General features: G+C 38.9%; 1 protein-coding gene across 6 annotated transcripts in view; it reads left to right on the top strand.

Annotated features, from left to right (window-relative positions):
• ROCK2 (Rho associated coiled-coil containing protein kinase 2) overlaps positions 1–15,322 on the top strand; it is a 72,434-nt gene that overhangs the window by 32,427 nt on the left and 24,685 nt on the right. For 5 of the 6 annotated variants that reach the window (XM_053380996.1, XM_053380990.1, XM_053380993.1 and 2 more), the window contains 10 exons: positions 4,276–4,420; positions 5,568–5,706; positions 9,447–9,538; positions 10,405–10,564; positions 11,040–11,127; positions 11,457–11,468; positions 12,360–12,448; positions 13,470–13,518; positions 14,791–14,926; positions 15,046–15,137. In XM_053380996.1, the coding sequence (XP_053236971.1) occupies positions 4,276–4,420; positions 5,568–5,706; positions 9,447–9,538; positions 10,405–10,564; positions 11,040–11,127; positions 11,457–11,468; positions 12,360–12,448; positions 13,470–13,518; positions 14,791–14,926; positions 15,046–15,137 (1,002 nt within the window). The remainder of the gene's footprint in view (positions 1–4,275; positions 4,421–5,567; positions 5,707–9,446; positions 9,539–10,404; positions 10,565–11,039; positions 11,128–11,456; positions 11,469–12,359; positions 12,449–13,469; positions 13,519–14,790; positions 14,927–15,045; positions 15,138–15,322) is intronic. The other variant, XM_053380991.1, reaches the window with a different exon arrangement.

The raw sequence follows: 15,322 nt of genomic DNA, 5'->3' as shown, positions 1-15,322 counted from the left end.
TATTCCCATTGATTCTAATTTGGAATAAATTTCAAAATATATTCTACTTATTTCATGCTATTCAGCTGTGTCCTTAATTGGACATTAGCAATCATCAACAAAAGGCTAGCAGGGGAGAAAAATCTGACAAAACGGCATTTGCAAAATTTGAGCCAGTTCTAAAAATGTGGATGTGGACTAGGGGAATGCTTTTATGACTAATGCACGAAATAAATATTTTTAAAGTATGGATAAAGCTAATAGACATAACAGGTATCTTAACATGCAAACAAGATATTTTTTACTTACTAATGCACTTTAGCAGTCCACACGCAGTCCACAAAGTTCTGTGAAAATTCCTTATGTCTATCTAAAATACAGTTGACATTTTGGCTTATTGTGGGATGAGGTACTGGTGCAGATGGAAAATCAAACAATCACTGTCTACTTGGATCTGTGGATTAGGCCAGTACCAGTATTTGTGATGCTGAGTGGGTCTTGCACCCACCCTACTCCCACCCCTGTAATTTTTGAGTTTTACTACTGTTCTTGCTATGTGGAAAGTTATAGAATCACAGAACTGTAGAGTTGGAAGGAACCCCAAGGGTCATCTGGTCCAACCATTTGCTATGCAGGAAATTCATCTAAAGCATCCAAAACAGATGGGCATCCAGCCTCTGCTTAATTAGACCTATGCCCTGTTCTTCTGTAGAATTGCTCAGAGTGGTTTATATATGTTTTTCAGGCAGCCTCCTATTGAATCAGTTTCCTGAGCCACCCCTGCTCAGCACCAGCAATATAACTATGTCATGTGGCATACTCTGGGCTTTTCTGAGAACCATAACTACATGATGGTTCCTTTATTCCATTGTTTCAGTGTAATAATTCAAGCCTCATATCTCTTTAATGACATTATAGCAATAAATGACATTATAGCAATAAATGTCAATAATATATGAATAAATTGGTTGCTTTGGTAAATCTTGATGATAATCAACATGATACTTAAATAAAAGAACTGTTTACCAACTAACTTGGTAAAATTAGGCCAAACATTAGATGGCCTATGGTTCCAGGCATCACTTTGCTTCTAACGGTGCAAAAACTAGCTTACTTTGCATTTCTTATGGTACAAAATCTGTGATCAATCTGTCAACTGGGTAGACTCACAACCTTGATGGAGACACACCAAACCCTTTGTCTGCACTACAGCATCACACCTCTTTCTCTGAATCTGTCTGGAGTGTTCAAATTTTGTTTTTCTTGGGTTAAATATGGAAAAGAAACTTAATTACACATAGTTAACAGTGGCATGCCAATTTTGTAATCCCATTATTGATGACTTCTAAAGATGCAATTGATGTTGCAATTCAGCCTATTCAATTACTTTATTTTGCATAGAATTGGACACCCTGCTAGTAAGAATCTGGAGCACCTCCAGATCATGTGTAGTTTTCTTGAACAACAGGGAAGCATCACAGCTGTGTAAATACAATACTTTTGATGGGATGTTCCCCATAAAGCATTCTTTTTAGTGTCTATTATTTTTGTAACTACATGTTACTTATTAGTATGCCTTTATCACTGACATCTTAAATACATTTATTTTCTTGCCCAAAATGATCCGTCTGCTAAAAGAATAAAAAACAGCACCTCTAGTGGTTACTGCAGTTCAAAAACAAATTTTGACTACTGCATATTTGCTCTTACATTGTGTTATTGGTCAGCAAACCTTTGAAACCCTTGATTTCACTCATACACCCTTACATTGAGCCTGCTTCATAGTTGCAGCCTCACAAATAGATGGCCATTCCTAATGTTTTGTAAACCACCCTGTGATTCTCGGATGAAGGGCAGTATAGAAATTTAATAAATAAATAAGTGTAAACATATCAGTGGAGTGCAACATGATAAGCCATTTTGTGAGAACAACTTACTTGAGTTACACAACGCCAACATAGCACCCTTTATTTTGGGGGTTGCATAACTAAGGGAATATCTTACTGAACCACCTGGTGAGTATTTGTATTAGGTTTCAGTACATGGTTCTACTTGCTGGGTTGCCCTATAAGTATTTGTCCCAGTGTAGCCGCTTAACCATCTTGTAATAAGTCATCCTGCTATATAGTGTAACATGAAACATGGCTGACTCTAGTAAAGAATTCTAGAACCAGGAGGTGTCTAACTTTACATGCTTAGGTGTAGGGAGTTCAGATTGACTGAGGAACTGGGAGGAAAAATAAGTAAAGAATTAGAACCTTAAATTAAATGCTTTACTCTCTCTACAAAGTGTGGTACTAAAAAATAAGGAGCTAAGGCTGTTGAAAGGTGGATTTTCCCATTTTTCTTCAGATTGGAATCACACTTTTGACCCTTCAGACATTCCTGGGTTTCAACAAAATCATTTCCAACCAACTTGGCCAGTGGTTAGGGATGATGGAAATTACAGTCCAGCAGTATCTGCAGAATGACAAGTTCCCTACCCATTTCTTAAGATAGCACTGTTTGTATGACCAGTGGCGTAGCGTGGGTTGTCAGCACCCGGGGCAAGGCAAGTCATTTGCGCCCCCTAACCCGTGGATTTGCGCCCCCTAACCCTAACCCCCAGATGTTGTGCCCGGTGCAGCTGCCCCCCTGTCCCCCCACGCTACGCCACTGTGTATGACCCAGATCTCCTCAAACGCTAAACAGTAAAGAACTTCATTATTTGCTACCCCTGGGGCAATTAAGTGAGCTTTTGCTGTGTATTAGTATTAGCAATTATGAACAGAACAGCATTTCATAAAATTAGTATGAGCACAATCCACTTGCATTGCTCAGAAGATCCTGCTTCCTCATTTTCTTCACCTGTTCCTCACTCTCTCCACTTGCGGGTATATACGGGCAGCATGATGATACCTACATGTGGGAGAATGGTGTGTGCGAACCTCCTGTGTTCCCATGAATCCTTTCTTCCCTATGCTTTGCAAATTACTTAATGCTGCTTCTACTTGCTGTGGTTAATTGAAAACAGAAGCAAAAGCTTGCACTCTCCTCTTGCAAATATACTGGAGGAGAAGAGAAGGTGTTAGCACAGGAGCCTGAAGCTTGCACAAATTTGTGCCCATAATGATGAAGCATAGCTTATTGTTTGCCTTCTTTTGCCTGTTGTTTTTGTTTGGGATGTGTGTGTCTTTGCTTGTGTTTGGTGGTTGTTTTTTGGTATGTGTGAGTTTTGTTGCCTGTTTTTAGAGGCGTGTTGAATGTTTGTTTTGCTTATCTTTCATTTTGGGGTGTGAGGGTGGGTGTTGCCTGTAGTTTGGGAGTGGGGGTATTTTGGAGCATTGCAAGTTTTTCTGCCGGGAATTGGTATTTTGAGGAGGCCAGTGCAGTCTCTATGACATTCACCTCCAAAAAAGATTGGAGATTCCTGGTTTGGTGCTGCATCTGAACTAGGCCAATATAGGGGGTAAAGAGCATAAGGAGACTGGAAGCGGGGAAGATCCATGAAGTTTAACTTTGATGAATATGCAAATACTTCGTAGTGCTGTTAATTAGAATTTATATCACAGTTCCAAAACACTTTGTATCTAGTATTTGAAGATATTATCATTATCAGAAAATATTAGAAAAATCTTTCCAAGGTGGGCTAGTAATTAAAAAAAACCAAACCCATTGCATATGTGGGGCTGAAGCTGAGAGATGCTGAGTTGATGGCAGAGGTAAGAACTAAACCCAGGATTTCTGGTTCACAACTGAAGCTCTTAGCCACTACATAACAGTAGCATTGAACAGAAATATTACTGAAGTATTAAATCATATAGAAAGACATGCTTGCTTTCAAGTTCTATATTTGCTGCATAGTTTATCTTGCGAACTTCTAAGACCTGCTTTGCTGGAGCACAGAAAAAGCAATAAAAGCTGGACTATGTTATTCAGTCTAAACAGAGGTGTGCCTATATATTGTCTTCTGCTGATTTAGGACCAGCTCCAAATCTCTCTTGCAATTTATTGCAGAGACTTCCAGTAGATTCTGTGCCCATGAATCGGACATAACATACATTCCCAGCTTTTGCTTACTTTGTCTGGCTCCAAGATTAACTCCTTCAGCTCCCCCAACAAGCTTTCTTTATACTTGTGGCATGAATTTCATAAGAGGACTTATAAAGGGGTAATGACAGTGTTGTAGAGTAAGTGCAGTTAGCCTTAAATTCATAGCTACTTAAGAACAATATTTTAAAAAAAGATTAAGTTAGCATTCTTGCCTAAATCTAGCGGCTGTTCTGTTTAATTGTTGCATTTTATCTGGTTATGTAGACAGGGATGGTGCGCTGTGATACAGCTGTCGGAACGCCAGACTACATATCACCTGAAGTATTAAAATCACAAGGTGGTGATGGTTATTATGGAAGAGAATGCGACTGGTGGTCTGTAGGAGTTTTTCTCTATGAAATGCTAGTTGGTAAGTAGTGATTTCCTCTTGTATTCCCTCTGGTACCTTGATTTCAAAAGTTTGTGCATCACCACGTAGGTTATTGATTCAATAAGAGCTCAGTGGCCCCTGAGTGAATCTAGTTCTGGTTACACTTCTCATATCGGAGCCCGAGTTCCCACAACATGAGGTGGGCCTCCCATGGAAGACATGGGGAGTTGCTATGGACACTACCTGGCTTCCAACTTTCCAGTTTTGTAACTGCTATTGCAATGGAAAGTGATGCTGCTCCCCAAATCAGTTGTGGTAACATGGTCAGCCATTTACCATCCCGGTTGTTATATTTCTTGAGGGATATTGAATGATGGTACCTTGGGAATATTCATAGCTATGCCCCACATATATTCTTTCCTTGGGTTAAGAAGCATAATTACAGTGAAGGACATGCTCTGGAGCCATTTCTGTATAGCAGGCCCACCTCTAACAAAAATCACATGTTTCTGAGAACAAAAAATAAGTTCTATGTGCAATTGAAGAAAGACCCATCAAATACTTGATATAATTTTTTATGTGTTGGGTGTGTTGAGTTTGTATTTATATTTTGTATGTACAGAAAGCTGTAGAACCAGGAGATATATTTTGTGCTTATCAGGAATAAATAAGAACATTCCTTTGCACAAAACACTAAATTATGGTTAGCATTATATGCAAAAGCATTGCATGAACCTTGAACTTACTCTTCTCCCTCCCCTCCCCTTCTTTTCTGCAGCTGTGAGAACAAAAATAGAATCACATTTTCTGCTTTTACATTAATCAGGGTTCCTTCTTGTGCCCAAACTCAGGGAAGTTATGGTTGGTGAACAAGCCAGTATCATATGTCATAGGTTGAGTTTGGCTTGTTTGAACTAACAAAAGAGTATACAGAGTTGTTCTGATTTCAGACTTTAACAGGGAACTCTGCTTCATTTAAAAGCAGAAGCAGTCTCCTCTTGTGTGGGGAGGGTTGGAGCACATGAGCCTATAATTCTAAACCATAGTTTTAGTGTGGCTGTAGGTGTTTGTTTTGAACCTTTGTACATAGGAGTCTCTGTTTTTGTCTCAAGTTATTTTTATTTAACTGTTTTTGCCTTTAGTAATCAACTTGCATTAGCTAATGTTTATGCATATTTAATTTCAGGAGATACTCCATTTTATGCTGATTCATTGGTGGGAACATATAGTAAAATAATGGATCACAAGAATTCATTACATTTCCCAGAAGATGTTGAAATCTCAAAGCAAGCAAAGGACCTTATTTGTGCCTTTTTAACAGACAGGTATGTAAACATAGATTTTTCTCGCCATAAAATCCTTTCCCTAAATTACTGTAACAGAATATGTTTTCAGAAGAATTTTCTTGAGGTCCAGTACAGTGAGTGCAACCAATCTGATTTCATGCCTTACCCAAAGTCAGACTAAAATGTTAAAAACAAAAATTTCTGGAGTTCAAGCAGCACTTACTATATTCAACTTCCATAGCCAAATTTTGAGTGAGGAGATAATCATAAATCATATACATACATATTCCCGTGGCAGGGATGTAAACGACGTTTTCATGCTCTCATCTTCTGTCACAGTGTCCTGTTGCACCAGAAGCAGTTTAGTCATGCTGGCTACACGACCTGGAAAAGCTGTCTGCAAACAAATGCCGGCTCCTTCAGCATGAAAGCGGAGATGAGTGCCACACCCCATAGTCAAAGTCGACTGGGCTTAACTGTCCAGGGGTCCATTACCCTTTACCATATACATAGAGCATTAAATGAATCATAAACATAAAGCTGCTCTTCAATTGAGGGCCTTCCTGTCTGAAAGACCTGCATGGGATTCAGATAGTTTAAAGACAGATGGGTTGCAAGTGCTTCCCCTGCTTTTTTGGTTGTTACAGGGCTAGAATGTTCCTTCCTTTTCAGGACTCTTCTCCTTTCACCCTCAGCATTGACCACTGATGTATAGCAGATAGAGCTCATGACTTTTCTTGGTCAGTTATATTGAAGGTTTCTCTGTCCCTCAGTGTTAGAAACAGAGATATGAAAACTAGGAGCTAAATGGCACCTTAAACCTAGGTTATGGGTGCAACAACAGAATGTCTAGGCACACTTTTTTATAACAAGAATACAAAGCCGAAAATGAATGAACTGCAGCTTGAATATTATGTTCATTTTTCACATGGTCTAGTCCTTCCCCTGCCCACCGCCCTAATATTCCTAGGAGTGTTTCTTCTCCAGTCTTAAGAAAGCAGCTGGAAGTGGGGAGGCAGAAAAAGGTCCTCTTTCCTTCCACTGCAGTTTTTAACTGAAATCTTAGATGCAGTACTGTGCCCAGAGCTCAGAAACTGCTCGCACTAATGAAATTCCCTGTCACAAGATGCACCTAGAACAATGGGAGTTTCGAACGCTGCTGCCCCTTGAAGAGAAGAAATCTTTGACATTTTGTGAAGTGTGGGTGCATGTTCTGTATCCTTGACCTTAGCAAGTCACCTATTGCCTAGCATACACATACAAGCTCTGAGAAATTATATTGGGGTTACTGAGCATCTTACATCTCCCCTACACCCCATGATCATAATTCTCTTGCCCCCCTTCCTTTTGAAAGGGACAGATCAGTGGAATCCACACATCCCTTCCCCATATCTCTCAAGGGCTGGGGAGAGGGAGGAATATCTGTTCTTCCCTCCTTCATTTGCTCATTTAAAGAAATGGGTGGCATAGTGTTGGGAGTAAAGTCCTTAAACTAGGTTTGGTAGCAGCATTCAGGTGAGTATAGTCAGCTACCCTCCACTTTCTAACAGAAAACAAATTTGTGCCATAATCTCTGCCGTGCTCCATCACATTGCCTGGCTTTTGCAGGGGGTTGGAGAAGGCGATAGCTTGGCTTGGGTTTGTTTTCGGTTGCTCCCAGGGATTAGGACCAAAGACATGGGGTGCAAATCTATAAGAAAAAGGATTTAGACTCAACATTATGAAGAATTTCTTGATTGTATGAGGTATTATTCTGTCCCACTGTTTATCTCAGAAGGTGGTGGACTGTACTACATGTGAGATTTTTAAGCAGAGGCTGGCTGGCTAGGAAAGCTGTAGTCATAAATTTCCTGAATCGGCAGGGAGTTGGACTAGGTGACCTTTGGCTTCTCTTATTACTCTGATTCTACAGTTCCCTAAGCATTATTTGCTGAAGGCTGATCAGATCAGCCCACCATACATTGGCCACAGCTGCTTTCTGTGGCCTGTTAAATTAGGGGAGGGTCAGGAGGAGATCACTGTGGCTGTTCTTTATGGCTTTCTTTCCCCTGTTGGAAAAGTTAGTTTCCCTTTCCCCTTCTGGCCAACTAGTTTGCATTATTAGGCATTCATGCAGAAGCAGACCAAGATGCAAAATTTGAAAACCAAACAAACTCACTTTCTGTTGCCCTCTTCTGGACTATTCTTGACAGTCAAGTCAATATTAAATTTAATTATTTGTAATTCGCTTAAATCGTAAGAGATGTAAAAAACAAAACACAAAAAACACAAAATGAAATAGAAGAGAAATAAATATCTGTCTATTGGCCTCAGCAGTATTCCAAAAAGGATTCCATCTACTGAGTAATCATGCAGGCAGCTCAAGAGGATTTGGGTGGGTGGGGGTACATTAGTTTCCCCCCAGGTTTTAAATGCAAGGAAAAGCCAAAGATTGGGGAAGGATATACCGTATTTTTCGCCCCATAGGGCGCACCGGCCCATAGGGCTCACCTAGTTTTTTGGGGGGGAAATCAAGGGGGAAATTTTTATTCCCCCCCCCCCAGCTGCGGGGCTGGGGCAGGGGAAGCTCGAGCTTTTAAAAACGCACCTACCGTAGTTTTTAGAGGAGAAAAAAAGCACTCCGCTGCCCTGCAGAGGCTTTGCGCAGCCATCCCCGAGCTAGAAGAGGGAGACGGAGTGCTCCGTCTCCCTCTTCTGCCTTCAGGGACAGCCTCCCTAGCCTCCGTGGGGCAGCGGCTTGCCCCGCTGTCCCCCAAGCTTGTGGGGCTGTGCAGCACACCCCAGGCTTCGGGATGCAGGCTGCTATCCACAAGCCTGGGAAGCCCGACGGGAACTCCCGTCGGGCTCCCCAGGCTTGCGGATAGCTTCCTGAAGCCTGGAGAGCGGGAGGGGTCCGTGCGCACCGACCCCTCTCGCTCTCCAGGCTTCAGCAAAAGCCTGCATTTGCCCCATAGGACACACACACATTTCCCCTTCATTTTTGGAGGGGAAAAAGTGCGTCCTATAGGGCGAAAAATACGGTATATAAGAAGAGCTTTTGGATTATTTAAGAATACTCTGGCTTTCTTTTCTCCTCCACCCCAATTTTTGTGTGTGCTTTCCTGTTCATATTAAACATGGTGCTCAGTGTATTTATTTAAAACAGAGCATCTTATTATATATACAATTGCCACTGAAGCACTTAAAGTGACAAGGTGCAAGTATCTATCCTGTGCCTTATTAGTTCTCGTACGAAAGTATGTTCTTACGTGAGCCTTTAACAACACAAAAATTGTTTTGAAAAGAAATGAGTTTGCTTTGTATATAGTGGCTTCATTATACATTTTAGGAGAAAATGTGCATATGTGTACGGGTGTTTTTAAATTGGAGGCAAATGATACAGTTTTTGAAATATTCATTTCAGTAGGGTTTGAATAACTGTTCTGTCTTTGGAAACCAGGTCTTCCGTCATTTACGTCCAAATGTTTGTACAGTGGTTTGGCAAACTTCGTAGGTTTGCATTTTTTTTAAAGAGCTTTTTCCTGCATTCCTTTTCTACACAGTCCAGTTGGAAATATGTTTTATTCCACACATGGCAGGCTGAGATTTCTAACCATTTCATTCTGCATATGTTGAGAGTGCTGAGAAACCTAACAGCTTACAAAATGTGAGGATTCAAATTGCATTTAATTAGAATGGGAGGAAATGCCAAGAATGTTTAGGTATCTTTGGCACTTAATGTATTTTTAGCTTGTAATTATCGATGATAGTACAAGAATTGATTGAATTGCTATGTTTAGGGAGGTACGTCTTGGAAGGAGTGGAGTAGAGGAAATTAAATCTCATCCGTTCTTTAAGCATGACCAATGGGATTGGGATAATATTCGAGACAGTAAGTATCATTTTTAAAATATGAAAAATATGTTGTTTCTTACTTAAAAAAAACCTTACTTTGGGTTAGTGTGGAATTTAAAATGCAGGGGTTCTAAAATGGTTTCTATGGGCATTTATATTTGTAAGTTACATTTTTCTGTAAGTGTCCAGGCTTTTACAATAGTTAACTTTTTTTCAACTGCACTACTTTATTGAGTGCGAATGGGTAAAAATTTCATTTTGTTTTACTAACACCCACCACATCATGCTTGTTTAGTCAAACAACTACTCTAAATATGTAGCCTGAACTATGTTTTGGTACAATAGAAATGTATAAATAATGGCTCTGGTTCTGCTTCCATCTGAGAAAAATGTTTCTCTGGTTGGGAAAATATTCTTGAAAATTCTTATTTGGGGTATTACTTATTTATAAACAACCAGCTTATTAAAAAACATCAGTGCAACTGTTCATTGTGGTCCACCAACCTCCCTAGCTTGGATCCTAAGTACGGGGAGCAGAATGAAGCTCACAAAAGAGAATCTCTTTCTCTGCCCTTTCAAGCAGTCCCCTGCACTTCCTGAAAAGCCTTCCTGCAGTTCTGCTTTTGCAAGCTACTTCTCATCTTTGGGTAATGCCCCAGCTCACGCTGTTCAGGAGCATCCCGCAGCCTTCCAGAGAAGCTTTAGCAAAGAGGCAGTTCCCTTTCACTTGCAGTTCTCAGAAGCTAAGCTTCTGTGTTTTTGTTTCTCAAGACTTGTAAAACAGGGCTTTTCAAGACCCTGGCTCATTGCAGAAGATAGCTAGCAAATTATACCATGCAAATTGCTTTTGTGGAAGTGGAAAAAAAGAATTTTGATTTAAATAACTATTTTCCATTTTTTTAGCTGCAGCACCAGTTGTACCTGAGCTGAGTAGTGACATAGACAGCAGCAATTTTGACGATATTGAAGACGACAAAGGGGATGTTGAAACCTTTCCAGTCCCCAAAGCCTTTGTTGGAAACCAGTTGCCTTTCATAGGATTTACTTACTTTAGAGAGAACCTGTATGTAATATACTTTTAATGATATACATAACAATAATGCTTGTTTCTTTTCATATTAGAATTGTTTAATTCGTTTTCAAAGTTAAGCATTGTACTGAGCATTTTCTAGTATCCATCAATACTGTATTCAGCACAGGCTCTTTGCAGGGTGGGTAGGGAGCAAACAGTACATGCAGAATCTGAATAATCTTAAGGTATTGCAATAAGTTTCTGCATACCAATATATTACTGCACATAAATATATTTAACTTGCATAGGTACTTGAAAAATTAGAACATTTGTATGGGTTTGAGAAAAGCACCCCATCTTTTCCGCCTTTGAGTCAATTAAAATTAAAAGGAAGAGAAGTGGTTCTGAATAAAGCTGCCTTCATTCTGAGAGCAGTCTAGTGGGGATTAAGACTTGAGAGAATTGATTAAAATGAGTTGATTGGCATAGTTGTGGAGTTTTTGAAAACTTGAGTTGTTTTCAACAGGTTGCTAAGTGACTTTTCTGAGCTCTGTAGGGAAGTTGAACCCTGCAAGAACAATGGGGCAAGGAAAAAAGAGGCAAAGAAAAATGAGGCAAGTACTCTTCTTTTTAATAAGGGCTAAACATATGTAAAGTGTTTGTTATGCATGATAAATAATACTTGCGATGTAGACTTGCTTTTCAGTAGTTAGCGTTAATTGCACACATCTGAAACTACTTGTGAGTAGTCTTGCTTTTGTGAAAAGAGCTGTTGACTAAAATACATGGTTTATGTTTTAAAGCAAGAGTTGTTAAAAAGAAAATTAAAGTAACTATTTAAAATCAAGATAGTGAAGCTTTAGAGACTGTTGGAAAATACAGACGGGAGAGGCTTGTTTTTTTAAAAAAAATTATATTGGATTTTTTTGTTTTATTTTTACAGGACAGTGAAGAGGTAAGTACATTATTTTAAATTACTTTTCTTTCGATAGGTAATATTTAAAAAAAAAAGTTATAGTTTTTTTTAGGCAGTAGCTATCATTGATTGAATGTGTGATTAATTATCCAGTTAGTTGGCTACAGATGAGAATAAATTTATTTCATATGTCCATGGTGAAGGGAGCCCCATTAGATAAGAAATGTTCTGTGAATGGCCAGTCATTTCTATTTGATTTTTTTAAAATGTGAGTGCATGAAAATAACTGTGATAGATGGTTATTTTCCCTTGCCATGGGTGTCCTGGGTGCCACTTAGCAGCCTTTGTTTGTAGACTAAAGATTATAGAGAATATGTTTACACTTACAGGGCACTTCGCAAACTTGGAGGGTGTCTACCCCCACTTCCCAGTAAGTTGGGCAGTCCAGAACTTTAGCTACAGAGAAAATCCTAAAAGTGTGGACTGTGATGAGCTAATTTGAATTTGCACAGTTTACCTATGGGCTGCAGTTTTTACATCTAGAATATGAAACTTCACACGTTGGAAATTGTTATGGCAACTTACAATATTTGTGAAATTTGCAATTGCTGAAGTTGGATTTTGAAATGTGCAGTGTAAGATAGGAGGGTGTGTTAAGATCACGATTATGAGGTTTCTGTAGATTTTGTTTTATTAAATGCATCACAGATAGTTGAATTTACTTTTCCCATAATGAAGAGCGGCTCTCTAGATATTTCCATGAACTACTGAGTATCTTCATAATCACAGTTTAGTTCCAGCTGTGGGTATGTGATAGTAAATAAACAACTGGTGTCCAATCAAATGGCCGATGGTGCTTTCAATATTTACTTACGTGAGCTATTTTTTCAAGTTGTGTACATTTAAAGACCAGGGTTTTTTTCCTTTCAGTTTGCACAATTTCAGGAAAAAGTAAACAAATTGGAAGATCGAATTCGTAATGAAATACAAGCCAAAGATGAACTTGAGCAGAAATACAGGTAGAATCCCACCCCGTTTTATGCAGAAATATGGTCTTCAAAAATGTTAATGGGAAATCAGTTTGAAGAGTATTATTTGTATAAAGAACCATAATATCAAAAAGCAGTCTGTATCTAACACATTTAATTTATCCTGGTACTTTGGTATTTCTGAGGGCTCAGTTCGCTTGCAGGGTGCAGGATTCCCATAGGGCCCAGCAGATCCCTGTTTGCGGGGGCAGGGTGAGGGCTGTGGTTGCCTTCCATATCAACAGCTAGCCATCCCTCTTGTTTCTACAAACCACCCTAATCCTTTCAATTTAACAAAAAAATAACAAAATGAATCACACCATGCATTGGTTCTTTTTGGTCTTTCCCCCACTTTGTTTTATAACACATGTTCATTTATATAGTTCTGGCTGAATGGCTGTATAAACGTATACCAAAAAGCAGCTGTTCTTTTGTAGGCCTCTTGCTACCTGACCTTGCTTGGTTAGTTTTTGCATGACTACCATGTCCCATAGTTTATTAATCTAGTGGCATCATCCACATATAATACTATGCCATGGTTTGTTTTAACAAATGAAATGTTCCACAGTCTACCTCCTTATGCCTTTGTCTTTGGCAAAAGACTGGAATAGGATGGTCAAACAAACCATGGTTAAGGAAAGATTTGCATGTAGCACCTAGGCATAGTTAAAAGAAACCAAGATACATAAGCTAATAAGAAGCAAAAACTTCAGTATGATTTGTTATCAATAAGCAAACCATAGTTAAACCACTGGCCAGGGCTCAGGCAATAAAACCATGGTTTAATAAATCATGGCTTAACCTTGTAAATGAAGCAGGTCAATGTGAAATTTTGGAGGCACCAGGAGAATATATAATTTTGACTTTGCTGGTTGCTGTTAAGTTACATACAATCTCACTGGTGGAATACCTTTCCTATATAGAAGATTTACAGTAGCAAATGGGAAATTATTCTGTTTCTTGTCAATTATTCTGTGCTTTCCACTTAATATTTATTTTAACACTTTCCCAGAGCTATTACTAATCGCGTAGAGAAGATAATGAAGGAATTGGATGAGGAGGTAAAGTATTGTCTATTTTATATTTTTCCATTGTGTCTCTGAATGTTTTAGCCAATCTTTTATGTTAGGTGATGAAGGTATTCCATTGAACAAATTAGTGGAATTGTGCTATAGAGGTGGCAGTTGCTACTCCAACAGTATTTAGTAGAATAAAATAGGAGATAACATTTCTCACACCCATATGCTATATTAGTAAGCGGTTTAATATGTAATCAGTTTTTGTATTACATTGCAAATAGTTTCCAGAGGATATGAATAGAGTTGTGCTTTTTGTGTTCACTATATTTATATCTTACACTTCCTCTAAGGAACTTAGTGCAGCTTACATGGGGCTTTCATGCCTTACCTTTGAGGTTACTTATACTGAAAGAAGAGTGTTTTCCCTAAGGCCTTTTACGGAGCTTCATGGCTGAGTGGGAGTTTGAACTCACGTTTCCAACATATGAACCCAACAGCTTTGCCAGTACAACACACAAGTCCATTTTGGTGCTTCTCAGAGTCTGATACGCATTTTGGGGAGGTCTGAAATCACAATTCATTTGGAGTGGATGTGCCTTCAACCAGTATAAATATTATCTCCAGTCTCAGAGGAGTATCCATTTATTCCTGGAGGATGTGTATTTCCACCAGCTTGCAGAAATCTATGCTTAATGTGTGGACATTGGGGAATGGGGGTACTGAAGAAGTAATGTGACCCGCAGTGTAGCTCTTAATTTCTGGTAATCAGTTATATCTAATTCATGTATAAAGGGGCCCATACCAAACCTTAATTTGTATCCATGAGACTTGGGAATTTTGTTGCTGGTTTCAATATGATATGAATTGCATTTTAAATTTGGACTCCTTAGGGACTTTGTACTAGAGTTTTGAAGCATGGAGTTGTAACAGTAGAGTTGGGCTTTCCCAGTCCCTTTCCCCCATTTTAGCTCACTGTGCCATCCATGAAATGGTATGGATGTAGAGGCTACATCCATCCACAGTAGAGGCTACTGTGGATAGTTCCCTTCTGATTGCCTGAGGGGCCTTTGGATCCACACTGTAGATCCAAAACTGCATGACTGTTTTGCTGTTTGGAAATTTTGTGGTTGTTAGTGAATTTGTGTGCCCATCTGCTGAACATTATGTAGCATATTTACTGTAGCCAAATGAGAAACATTTTGAGTTGTTAGAACATTAATTAGATTTGATAGGCTCTGTGTTGTAACTTCAGAAAAGTGCCTTCATCCTTCAGCCAATTTCTTAAAAGAGAAATATTCCATCTATTCTTACCAGGTAACCTCAAGAAAAAACCTAGAATCTGCCTTAAGACAGTTGGAAAGAGAGAGAGCTCTTCTCCAACACAAGAATGCAGAATATCAGCGGAAAGCAGAACATGAGGCAGATAAAAAACGTAATCTAGAAAATGATGGTATGTGAACCAGAATCTTGAAGAGCCATTGCTGAACAATGTTGAACAACATTGTGTTATTGGTGCTTGGAATTTGTAAAAGGCTTTTGTGTTTAACTTACTTACTGTCTTTATTACAGTTAACAGTTTAAAGGATCAACTTGAAGATTTGAAAAAGAGGAATCAGAACTCTCAAATATCCAATGAAAAAATCATTCAACTACAAAGACAGGTAAATTACATTTCTATTTGTAAATTAAGCCCAAAATCTGAGGGATTAATTAATAATTGTCATATTTATTTTTAAAAAAATTGATGATGAAATGCTTTGCTGCACTAATACTGCATCTTGAACATGCTTAAAAGCTGACCGTTTATGGTTGGTGAATTAACTCTGAAATTTCTTCATGGTTCAAT

The sequence above is a fragment of the Podarcis raffonei genome, chromosome 3 (genome assembly GCF_027172205.1).
Source record: "Podarcis raffonei isolate rPodRaf1 chromosome 3, rPodRaf1.pri, whole genome shotgun sequence".
NCBI lineage: Eukaryota > Metazoa > Chordata > Lepidosauria > Squamata > Lacertidae > Podarcis > Podarcis raffonei.
This window is presented reverse-complemented; position numbering and strand designations above follow the sequence as displayed.